Raw genomic sequence first — 13101 nt, forward strand, 5'->3', positions numbered from 1 at the left:
TAGTTGTTTGTCATCAAGATTGCTAACAGAAGTTTCAAATTTGCTCGGGAAAGCACACCAAAATCCAACCAGATCATCTACTCCATATGGGGTATGTGTGGTGTAAGTTTGAAGCTTCTACTATGTATTGTTTTTTGAGTTATCGTGTTCACATGAATGTGTTTACAGAGTCGCAAAGTAACAGAGTCACAGACGCCGGCAGGATGACATAATGTCCCGCATTCCATGTACCACGGTGGCGGGACTTAAATCGACAAAATTGTGGTTGTAATGGGTGGTGGTTTTTATGTGTTGCAATATTTCTAAGGTGGGCCAAGTTGCTTCCTCGAGAAAGACAAAACTCAACAATTGTGAGCTTTAGAAGTGCAGGTAGGCAACTGACCAGCTTCATACTTAATCCTGAGACTGGTATCTTCTCATTTAATTCTTGGAAACAAAAGCAAATAAACAAACTATCCCTTTAGTATCAGCTTTACCGATGTATTACTGTCCAGGAAAGCCTTAGTGTCAAGTAACAGCATTGTCAAGTACAAATTGAGCCACATAAATTAAATCTGTAGTGCTGGAAACAGACCAACTGAAACACAGACTGACCAGTGGAACAACCTAGGAGGTCATCCAACATTTACTTTTCTCTTGGTCTACTCTATTCTCCTGGTGACCTGGGGCCCCTCCTCCACACACTATGAAATTGGATTTTTCCAGTCAGGAAGAAAAATGGGTATACATCTGTCCAATCAGAAGAGATTATGAAAATACACACATCATAAGATAACTTAAGACCTATTCACACAAAAGACATGAACTCCAACACGAAGCCCCCTGGGAAAACTGCGTGTGTGCGCTAAACAGTAATGTCCATATTAATATATTCACTATGGCCTAAATATGCCAAGAGTAGACACACACATATACAGTTTATACACACACATAGACACAAAAATGTAAACCACAGCATGAAAGCTCATACTCTGTCTCTTTCTGTGACAGACTGTAATTACAGCTATAAATTGCAGACTGTTGGACTAACTACCAGAGAAGCATCGCAGACTGAAAATAAAACCGACCAAACACAAAGCAAACTGGGAAGACTGTGTGTGTGCGCACGCACATTCATGCTTGCGCGTGTGGTCAGTCAATGACAGGGTGTGTGAGTCGTTTTTAGAAGAAAATTAAAATGGAAAGATCAGATACAGGAGGCACAGACTTTTCCATTTCTGTATCATTAACTACTATAACTTCTGATTCCTTCCGTCAGTCCCTCTTTTCTGTCTTTATTCCTTCCTCTCTCATCTCCATCCTCTGTTCTTCTTCTTTCTTCCTCCTGTCCTGTCTTTCTTTGTTTTCATTTCTTTGTTTAATTCTTTTCTTCCTGTCTTCCTTTCTTCTTCTCTCCCTTCCTCCCTGCCTTCCTTCCTTCCTTTGTATTGTCATTTCTTTCTATCTTCCTTCATCTTTCTTTCAGCCTTCCTCCCTCCTTCAGTTGTTTCTTTCTTCCTTCCTACCTTGCTGTCTTCCTCCTTTCCTTCCTTTCTTATTTTGTAATTTCCTACCTACCTTTCTTCTCCTTGTTCCTGCTCTTTCCTGAGGATACAGATCTATTGTAAACTTGTGTCTGCGGCTTTACAAAACATGATAGTTAAAGACAGGATTTGAACCCACAACCTCTGTGTTACTGAAACAGCATATTAACAACCTGAGCTATCACAACTTTGTGCCTCACAGCTGGGCTGATACAGAGAATAACTAGATCTTGGGTTTCAGTTGCAGTCTCTGTACAATATGAAGTTTGGATAATTGGAAACTTTGTAATTTTTTTTCCTTACTCCCCCATTTTTCTACAGATTCCCACTTTAGTGTAAGGTCCGTATGATTACACTGAAGTGTTTGCCAGATAGTCGAACAGTCTCTGAAACCTCCTCCCTCCACACATCTGCATCTGACAGTTTCTGTAACTCTTTGAAACCAACAATAGTACATTCACACCAGCTTCACGCAGTGATTGGCCAGGTGTGGGAAGATGAGAAAGTAAACAAGCTCTCTTTTATCATTCTTCACACAGCTATTTCCTCCATCTTTCCTGAGTACAACACTACGAATGCCTTCGAGGAAAGATTGTGCGCCATTATCCCCCTATATGAATAATTATCGTGTCACGCCCTTCTCTATGACGGAAGGTTTTTCATACCCCAGTCTTGATCTTTCTCTCCGGCTGTTTTTCCAGACTATCTAAAGACAGTCGAGGGGGGGGGAGCACCCCAGAAGAACAATAGTCAGGACAAAGGTATGTGACAAAGAAATGTGTTGTTTGTTACAAATGCTTGTGGTTTCATACAATAACCCACATGTGGTCTTGTGGGTTTTAGAAACAAACTCTAAAACCAGAGAAAAAAAAAACAAGACAAACTAAAACAACAATCAAAACACACACACAAAAAACTCCTCTGATAGAGTCGCATTCACTGAATTTGCTCACTGATTTGTTCTTCAAGCCCTCCCGTTGAGCCTAAGTCTTTACCTCAGAGAGAAAAGCGAGCTAGCAGCCAGTTAGCACTTGTACCTTGGAAGCCAGTTAGCTTGACTCACCTGCTAAAAGCTAACTGTAGTGGCTAGCAGAATTATGATACTGCTTGGCTTATGAGCCACAGTAGTTTCACAAGTTCACTGAGCTTTCACCACCAACATATATTTCACAATGATGCACAAACTAATTTTGTTCAGCTATTTTGTGGTTGCTTTACTTGGATCCCCATTAGCTTCCACAGAGTGGTCGCTAGTCTACCTCGGGTCAACTTACAAAAAATAACAATAAATGCAAGCAATGATTTAAAATCTCACACTTTCAATAAAACAAGGAAAGGTCAAAAAAGTGAAATAACTACATGTGAAAAGACAAACAATAGATGCGTAACAATGAAAACAAAACAAAAAAACTGTCGCAAAAAAATAGCCACAAAAGAAAATAAAAACAATCAAAAGGTTCCAAAATAACAATAACTAAAGTAACATCTATGTAAGATTCATCATTTTTTGTTCAATTGACTTTTTGAAAGAAAAGTTACTTTTGATGTGTCTGATTGGGCAGCATATTCCAGGCAGAAGAAACTCTATAAAGAACAATTCTCATCATACTATTTGTTCACGAACATGGCACCACTATATGACCAGTGCTAACTTGGCGTGTATTACATCTATGACAAAAAACTCTATGTACTAGTTTTTCACAATAGAAGTGTGGTGAATTTTTCCAAATCTATCTATACCAGGAGGTTCGTCATCTGAGAGTGTGAGCAATATCTCCTTAACTGTGCTCTGGTTAACCTGATTAAATGCAAAACATGTTTTCTCTCTTATAATACTGTTAACAGTGGGGCTTAATGTCAAATTGACATCATATAACTGCATGCAAGATCTTAAGCAACCTACCTTGTTGATAAAGAAGTTAATTAGCTACTTCGTATGGCCTGGTAATGAACTGACCTTCACATTCTCACTCCCTGTCAACACAGCTCACGTATGTTACTGAAAATGTGATCAATACAGGTTGAAGTATTAAGACCATCCATGGTTTTAGAAAATCTTGTAGGCTGAGTCACAACCTGGGTAAGATTGCACACATTCGCCATAGAAATCACATTCTTACATATTGGACAATCTTTAGAAATCCAGTCAATATTAAGGTCACCAAGAAGGAAGACATTGTTACTTTAACTTTTCTCTGAATCTTTCACATATTGAATCCAAATCTTTCGCATTTGAACTGGGTGATCTAAAGAACAGCCAAATAGCATAGGCTTACAGTATGGAAGATCAATCTGTAGCCATATTAATTCAATGTCAGTTCTCATAATGTCTTTCTGTAACAAAAAAATGCAACTCTGCCACCCTTTTGTTCCTGTCTCTTCTATACAGCCTATATTCTTTGACAGCAGCTTGGAATTACCAAAGGTAGTGTCCAGTTGTGTTTCTGACAGTGCTAAAACATTAATATTGTCATAGGAAGAAATTCGGATTCTAATTTCATTAACCCTATTCCTCAGGCTGCATATACGTGTTTAAGTGAGCTAATACCGAACCCTTCCTTGGCAAGCTTAATGACAAAGATGAAGTATTGTTATTTGGAGACACAAAACACAACAGCAGCAAGCATAATAAAAAAGTTAAGAATAAGACCAAATCAAACCTTTTTAAAAAAGAAACATTGAACCATGAAACGCACAGAAGTCTTCGTTTATATACATGTTTATGCTCGTTAATTTCTTAGCAATGGAAAGAATACTCGTCTCTTAAGCACAGAAGTTCGATATCCATATTTATGCCATCTACTCCTAGGTTGCTTGAGAGCATCTGTTGAACCTTCTTCTCTTCCCTCCAGTTTTCTCCTCTCTCATCTGTTATCCCACCAATTAAAATGTTGGCTGCCATCAGGCATACTGTGACAAAGCAAAGGTGGGTCGTCAAAATATCCATTAAGCCTTTTACCGGCCCTGTCAGTATCTTTACTGGCCCTCGCTGTGTCTGTGAGCCTACAACTCATGTTAATGTACACAGGTTATCGCTCAGCCTTGGAGGAATGTGGTTATTCTGTTGTGGCTGGAAACTGATGGATCAATACACATAGAATTAAATAATGATTTTTATCAAGAACAATATCAACCAAGCAAGACAAGTCATTTCATCCACAGCGCTAGAAAAATGGTGTCTGCTTAAATCACCCTCACCAAAAACCAAACAACCTGACACTTAGAGATTCCTTTGCGGACATGAAGGCTACACGAGTTAAATTATTTAAAGGTAGGATTAAGATTTTTACTTAAAAGCCCGGTTTGATTGATAGTAGTCTGCTCATCTTAATACTGTTTTGACTTTGTTGTCAAATATCAGATTTGAAAGTGACAAATTACAAAGTTTTATGGAGCGCGATAGTGTATGTACATGTATACAGTGCGTAAACTGCTGTTTACATGCTGCAAATACATATACAGTACATAGGGCTTTTTTATGCTACAGCTAAATCTGATTTTCAGTGTCAGGGCTCATCCTGTTCAGCTCACTCATTCTGGTTATAGGAGAGATTTAAAACTGCAAAATTTTATATAAAGTCATTCCAACGGAATTGACGTCATTAGTGGATTTGCTAGTGGAGGTGAAATAACTTTGTGTTAATTTTTCACGCGAGTTCAACCTCGGTGAATATTGTCTTTCTAGTGACTAACAGCAAGCCTGTGATGACAATGCTGACCGTTGAGGGAACAAAAAGCCTTTGAAGTTATTGTCCCATTAGCGACTGAGCTAACTATCTTGCTAACTGATAATTAGCATGCTTACTAGCTCAGAAAGCTTTTCTCCTCTTCAATTGTTTTTTTTTTAAATTGTGTTTTGGGTACGTTTCTCATTGTCTGGTTCAGTTTTATTTTGTATACTCACCTACAGTCCTTTCAGTTCCTGCCCTTGTGTGCGTCCTGCCCCCTTGATCATCTTCAACTGGTTCCCACCTACTTACCTGCCCCACCTATGGGCATTCATCTACATTTAGTTATCAATCGGGGGTGCTTCAGACTATCAGTCTCCTCAAAAAGCGTTTCTGGTGGCTCTCCCTGGGAGAGGATACAGCGAGCTTCCTCTCCGCTTGTTTCCAAGATGGCGCACTTTGTTCCTCTGCCTAAACTCCACGGTGCCAAGGAGACGGCAGGGGTTATGTTATCCCACCTTTTCCGTCTGCATGGTCTTCCACAGGACGTCATGTTGGACCGGGGCCCCCAGTTCTCTTCTCGATCTGCGCTGAATTTGGTAAACTGATTGGCACCATGGCCAGCCTTTCTTCTGGCTGCCACCCCTAGTCTAATGATATGACTAATCACTACAACCAAGAACTGGAAACGAGCCTGAGGTGTCTGGTATCTCAGAACCCATCCCTCTGGAGTTGTCAATTAACCTGGATTGAATATGCTCACAGTTCTCTCCCTGTCTCAGCCACAGGTTTGTCTCCCTTCCAGTTTGTTGATGGGTATCAACTACCTCTGATTCCTTAACAAGAGGGAGATGTTTAGGTACCATCTGCTCGGGCAGCTCTTCTCTGCAACTCAAGCCTATACAAGAGAGCAACCGATTAGCATTGCACTCCAGCTCCTTACTGTCCTGTTGGAGAAGGTCTTGGTCTCTGCTCATGATTTCTCACTTCGTGTGGAATCTCCTAAGCTTTCCAAAATTCTTAACCCTGTGGCAGTCCAGTTATGTCTATCCAGGAATATGACAGTACACCCGTCCTTTCACGTCTCTACGATTAAGACTGCTAGAATGAGTCCACTATTTCCCTCCTTCAGACCCCCTTCACCTCCACGGGTCATTGATGGACAACCTGTTGTCACATTTAAGCTTCTTATGGCAGTCCACTGCAGGAGTCACGGTCACCACTACCTGGTCAATTGGGAGGGTTATGGGCTGGAGGAGAGCTCCTAGGTCCCCTCTAGGGACATTTGGGATCAGTCCCTCATCAGAGACTTTCATGAGCATCACACTACTTATTTCTCATTGTCTGGTTTCCTGTTTATTCCGTAAACTCACCTTTCCTGTCGTTTCAGTTCCTGTCCTCGTCTGCCTCCCGCTCCCTTGATGATCTTCAACCGGTTCCCACCTACTTACCTGCCCCTGGTGTTTCCCGTCAGTCCAACCCGTTTATATACTCCCTGTTCCCTTTGCTCTCTGCCAGACTGTCTTTGTTACTGCTCATGTGTGCATTGCTTTCCAGTGTTGTCTTCGTGTTTGCCATGGTTTCTTACTTTGCCTTGTTACTTGTTTTTTGGATTTTTGCATGCTTCCTGCCTGCTTTTGGTTGCCTGTACTGGATTGACCACCTATGTAAAAGTTGCTATTTTAAACTTTTTACTGCCTCCTGTGAATTTCTCTGCTTCTGAGTCTCAGTTAATTCCAAAACTGTTACACTTTAATAATCATTTCAAACATCGAAAGAAACTGAATGTCAGCTTGCTAGTTTATCCACTCAAGCTTGCATTCCTTGTGAAGATAACAGCCTAATATCTGCAGATCTGGCTAGCTAGTGTTAGTTCCCCAGCACGTAAGGACAGAACGGTGCAAAGCAGCAGCTGAACAATGTTCAATCAACTCCCAAGCTTTCACATTTCATAACTAGAGATGCTGCTTTGTCAACAAGACATCTTTTTCCAGATGCTTCTTCTCATAGATGGGATCATTAGATTCACTATGAGTTAGCCAAAGTCACGACATACCCAGGGTGCGCATATAGTGTGATTATTGTGCACAATGTAAAAACTCTTTTTAAACAATGTAGATATCTTACGCATCATGCAAACAAAAGTTATCAATAATATTGATTCTATACCACCCAGCCCTTGTAGGTCTGTGTCAGTTGTGCCCCCTCTAAACTATTTCCTGGGGATAACTAACTTTAACTTTAATTCACCAACAGCAGGGAAGTATTTTGTTCCTGGTTATAATGGCTAAATATTCTTAAAGGGGCACTCCACCAATTTTACACATGAAGTGCAACTTCCTCTTCATGAGGAGAACTACACAGCTTGTAGAAATAACTGTATGTTGTTCTGTTGGCTCTGGAGGTACTCTCCAAAGTCTGAAAAAAAATTATAATAAGAAATTATAATGCTATCCAGTTGCATTATGGGAAATGTATGATCTATTGTACTGTAGACTAAAAGTCAGGGTATTTTGGGCTCTGCTGCATTGATTTTGACCGTTCGTCTTTCTAAATTTGTCACTTTTGAGTCCCCTAACTTTTTATAAATTTGATGCTAAATCACTGGAATACCCCTTTAATATGCCATAATACAAGAAAACATGCTGGTGAAAGTTAGAGAAACGGGAAAGTAACAGAGGACTTCTCTGGAGTCTTTCTGTTCATACTTGCAAGACAAATTTCACTGAAATAAACAACTCTAAATGAGATTTGTTGTCATTAGTAAATATGAAGATATACAAGGTCCCTAACACGGACACAAAGACAATTAATTTTTTCCATGGTAGAAACCCATCTACCTGCTGAAACATTGCAGAAACAGAGAAATGGTCCTTCTCTCTCACCTTCCTCCCCTCTTCCTCCTCTCTGTGCTCCATTGATGGGATGAGCCACCCAATCCCGACACAGCTCGGGGCTGTCCTCATGGGATACACAACAGCAGAAATAAAACAGCAAGCGCTGCAGGAGGGAGGAGGCACGGCTGACGACATCCGCTTCCATGACATCTCTGCCACAACTGCAGCCATGTGGCAGTCTCCATGGGCGACAGGTAGAGGACTGCTCCTGGCAACACCACTTGGTTCTGGAGCAGGCACATGGTTTCAAAATAGTCGCTGCGCAGTCCATAGCTAGCTGGCAGCAGGGTTCCTATTGGTTCAGAGTGCTTCCATGTAGAGGGCAGGGTCAACTGAGTCAATTGCCATCATGCTGCTTGTAATCAATACACATTATAAAATCACTCCCCACTCCTCTTCTCTTTCGGACCTAAGCTCCTCCTCTCCAGAGTACACAAAAGAGAGAGGGACAGACGGATGAAGGAGGTAGGGATGAAGAGATAAGAAAAGGAATAGACTCTCCAGGAAAAGAAAAAACACTAGAGGTACTCCAACTTCTGAAGTAGAATGACTGCAGTCAATGAGCAGGATAGTAAAACATATGAACACTGTGTTAATAGCCAAACTCCTCATACGTTCAGTAAAGGTAATCTGTTACTTCTAGCAGTAAAACCGGAATGCACACGCTTTTAAACTTAACCACAACTCACACAGCAGATCTGGACAATGTATTCCACCGATTATTGTCCTTTTTAGTCAAAAAATGCACTCCTTTCATTCACAGGTGGACCCTCCTCAAAAATAAGCAAAGAAAGAGAACAACAACTAAAGCCTGAAGTGGGGGGAGTAAATCTCCTGGATGGTGTCCTCTTTGGTCAGAAACGCAACACGTAAAGTTTCCAAGTGTTAGAGGAGTTTTTCTTTCAACTGCGGAGCCTCCATATCTGGTCGGAAAGGCGACCTCCCTCGTCTGACTGCACTGCAAATCAAAACCTCCTTCTCCTCCCTCCTCCACCCCCCCCAAAAAAAACAAAAACACACACACACACACACACACAGGAGAGAGAGGGAAGGACTGCAGGAGGAGCTGAATGAAGAGAGTACATGTCGAGAAGTGCGGGCTGAGTTTAGAAAGACGGTCCAGTCTTCTATGTTTAACAGAAGAAAAGGACGGTCAGAAAGAGAAAGACTGAAGGAAGACTCGGATGAAGGATGGCAGAGCAAAGAAATGCCGCGATTAAAGTCAAACTCATTTTCCAAGAACAGAAGAGTGTCCGAACACAAATCACACTGACAGAAGATTGTATCACACTTTAGTCCCAAAAATCTGAAAAACGTACACAGAAAAAGTACTAAATAAAGAGTTAGAATGAAACAGTTAAATGATGTTTAGATGTTCACCTGATGTTAAGATTTAAGCCTAGAGAGCATTATCATCCTTTGAATGTTTTTGAAGATGATTAAATGTTTTTCATCCTTCTAAAATTCTTTTCTAAAATCTGAGTTATTTTCAATCAAAAGAATAACCTCTTCAAAGATGAGGCAGGGGGGAAGATAGGATTAGGGTTAAGACCTAAAAAGTCAGAGGGAGTTTTACAGTCATCCTGCTGTCTATAAAAATATAAGCTAGTGAATAAGCAACAAATCTGCTTGATAATGGCAGAAGTTGAGAGAAGAAAAAGGATATAAATTTTCAGGCTGGCTATAACCTTAAAAATGTAGATACTGCACATTTTAACAGGAACAGGAATTAAATGCATGTCTGTTTTGCTAGGAAACCCGGAACTATGTGGCTGTGAGACTGCAGTACTTAGCACTGAGCAACCATGACTCACCTGTTTGTCATATTATAATCAATTTACAATTAAATTACAACAATTTACATATACCTTTATAGATGACCGCGACAGGCAGTTCTTTCCAGTGAAAAAGCTCTAAAGACCCACTGTACAATACTTTTTCCATACTAAACAGCAGACAGACACAGTTAGCTGCTCACTGGTGAACATGGCGCAGCTAAAGAGCCAGATATTTCCTGGTGGAGACCAAAAACAAAGCTAAAAGAGAATGAGATGAAATTGGATTTACGTGCAATCACATTCACCAGGTGGCCAGAAACATGAGTCCAAATGAATACTATTGTCGCTCCGTGACAGCTGGATGTGTAAATAACCAAGCGTTTGCTCACCACATGAATTCAAAAAGGTGTTGTTTCTGCTGCTTGAAGGTTTACTGTGAGTATGTGAGTTAAATGAAGCCTAACCTCACCAAACTGTATGAATTCCGACAGAGTCAAAAGCTGAGATAGCAGCTAATGGGATCTGATAAGCTAATTACCTTTAGCAGGAGTTTAGCTTGTGTTTTTCTTCATCAAGTCTGGATTTAGCCACTGGCTAATTTTGTTTTATGTTGAATTGCCAAGAAGTCAGTTCATTAAAATAGATATTTTTAAATGGAAAGTAACAGTGGAACAAGTTTATTTAGCTTTAGCCTTAGCTTAGGCTATCTCATCAGCTAGGTTTAACCTGATTAGCACTAACTACACAGCCTGGGTGGCCTGCAGTTCCTGCACTTTGGTTTTTAGCTCATTTTTGAGTTACTGCAGATTTTAAAAGCTGTTTCAAAGAAATTATACATTTCTATGACATAATCGTTTATACAGTAAAACAGATGTCAAAAAATGTGGAATCAGGTCATAACTCAATTTTGCCCAAATATGTGGTTACTGCATTTTGAGTTTCCAGAGCAGGAGTCAGGAGAAGGAAGACAAGAGGGAGGAGGGAGACGACGAGGGAGAGAGGGAGGCTAAAAACACAGAGAAGAGTAAAAACAGTGAAGAGAAATAAATTGAAATCAGAGCTTGTGTGTGTACGTGGGTATGGTGGACTGACTTTAAGAAGTTGCTTAGGTGCATGATAATTTTTTTGTTTTGACAGAAAGTGAACGATTGAGACACACAAGAGTCAGAGAGAGACTCCACATGGTAATGTTTAGAAGAAGTGTGTCTAATCAACCCTGAGGAGGAGGAAGAGGAGGAGCAGGAGAGGAGAGGAGAGGTTGGCAGGGGGTTGGGTTACATTTCTGCGTTTTCTCTCTCACTAAGGCACCTAGGGATGATCAAATGTAGGGTCAAAGGTCAACCCCCTCGCTGCTGCCAGACACAGCGTAACAGGTCACAGCTGTGCGTGTATAAGAGAGAGGGAGGAAAAAGAAAAAACTAAGACCTTCTTTCAGTAAGTCTCTCATGACTGAGATAAAACGAGGCTTTGCTCAAACTGTTACACATTTTTAAAGTGTGTTTGAAGTCTGTTCACTCCACAGTTGGTTTTGTTTCACCAGTGAAAGGTATCACAGTGATTCAGGGCACTTTCACGATCACAGTTTGGTTAAATATGTCTGAACCATGGGAAACAATTGTACAGTCTTACTTTTTAGTCTAGCTTTGTGTTCACACTGACTTTTTACAAATGAATAAGATACAGTACGTAAACGTGACATTATGTAGACAGTCAGGAAACCCACTGATTAGACAGTGTCCGCGACTGTCATCCTGCATGATCACTCCTACATGGATCCAGGTGGGCAGATCACCGTATGATCGTTATGTCACACACTTTTAAATGGACTTAATGAACTGCAACACTACATGGACTAGGATCACAATACAGTTTTAACTGCTTTTGACTCTCAGACTGATCAAGGAAAATCCCAGCGCTCCCATGCTGACACAGATAAACGTTACCATTTTAAATTTTACAGTATAAATTGCTTATAGACTATAGATCGCTTTTCAACACATGGATTGGCTTTAATTGTTGTTTAGCTTTTAGCTCCTGCTAAAAAAAATCCTGTGGTTGTTCTGTTTGCTCTCAGACCACAAACGAATCAGAGCCTGCTTTGAAGCGGACCAAGACCCTCCTATTCAAGCTGTCTCGGTGTGGTTGTTTGGTCCTCACTATAGTTTCACTGACAGGGCCTTTAAATCTGTCTATATACCGTAGAGTCATGATCCAGGAAGTCCAGTTTGAGCAATAAATCCAGTCTGCACACTGCAGTGTTAATGTTGGTCTGAACACAGCCTTACAACCTACCCTGTGACTGTCTGAATGTGTGACTACAGACGCTACAGCTGTCAGAGCAGCCGATGCTCCAATCAGGTTCTGTTTGTAATCAGACTTTTCTACAGTCACAGAAAGACAACACTGGCAAGCAGCCCTTTTTCTTTCGCAATGGTAGCCTCATAGCTAGCAACAGTTCAGCTGGCGATTGCCATTTGTTTCTCCGACATGTCTGTTGTCTTGTTTGTGTGGTTTGCATGTGTTTTCCTGTATTTGACTTACGACAGATTATTATTATACTGTATGTGGCTGAATAACACTGAACGTCTTCTGAGGTCAGGTACATAGATATATAGTCCCTACCAGTTCTTTTAGCCAGCCGAAGGTTGAGGAGCGGAGAGGAGGGAAGCGAACGGGTGAATCCCTCCATCATCCTGACCTCTGACCCCTCTGACTCAATGCCACCACCACCTGTTGAAGAAGAGGGAGGGAGTCAGAGAGACTTTGGAGATTGAAAGAGGTTGCAATATGAAATCGTGGAAACCATCAGAGGAACATATCTGCAACCTGCCACCTAGGCGTCAAAACAGATACATTTGCTCTGTAAAGTGAACATGTAAGGAGCTTCTAACATACCTGCATTTGTACAACCAGACTAGACGCACACCTCATGAACATAACATAATGTATGTATGTATAATGATAGATAGAGGTACTGACCACTGTTGTTGTTCTTGCGGCTTTTGCCTCCCAGCAGCACCTTCAGGCTGTTTCGGAACATGACTGCTCACCCCAACAGCTCACACACAGACTTCCTGTTAACAGCTTCTGAGGAAAAAGAGCGAGAGAGTCAGTGAACTGTTAGAACTTTCCCTTTCCAACTGACTTGTAACATCCTGTCATATTAATGCAGGTGTACACCACTGCCATTATAACAGTTCTCACTGTTACTCTGCTGTTACTCAGTGCCAATGGT

At 41.0% G+C, this 13101-nt stretch overlaps 1 protein-coding gene across 2 annotated transcripts in view; it reads right to left on the reverse strand.

Annotated features, from left to right (window-relative positions):
* The window catches only part of tanc2a (tetratricopeptide repeat, ankyrin repeat and coiled-coil containing 2a), a 68963-nt gene that overhangs the window by 30331 nt on the left and 25531 nt on the right, over positions 1 to 13101 (reverse strand). For both annotated transcript variants that reach the window (XM_040119875.1, XM_040119868.1), the window contains 2 exons: positions 12846 to 12953; positions 12489 to 12596 (listed from right to left, as the gene is read on the reverse strand). In XM_040119875.1, coding sequence (XP_039975809.1) covers positions 12489 to 12596; positions 12846 to 12906 — 169 coding nt within the window. In that variant the 5' untranslated portion in view covers positions 12907 to 12953. The remainder of the gene's footprint in view (positions 1 to 12488; positions 12597 to 12845; positions 12954 to 13101) is intronic.

Source organism: Xiphias gladius, chromosome 3 (assembly GCF_016859285.1).
Source record: "Xiphias gladius isolate SHS-SW01 ecotype Sanya breed wild chromosome 3, ASM1685928v1, whole genome shotgun sequence".
NCBI lineage: Eukaryota > Metazoa > Chordata > Actinopteri > Istiophoriformes > Xiphiidae > Xiphias > Xiphias gladius.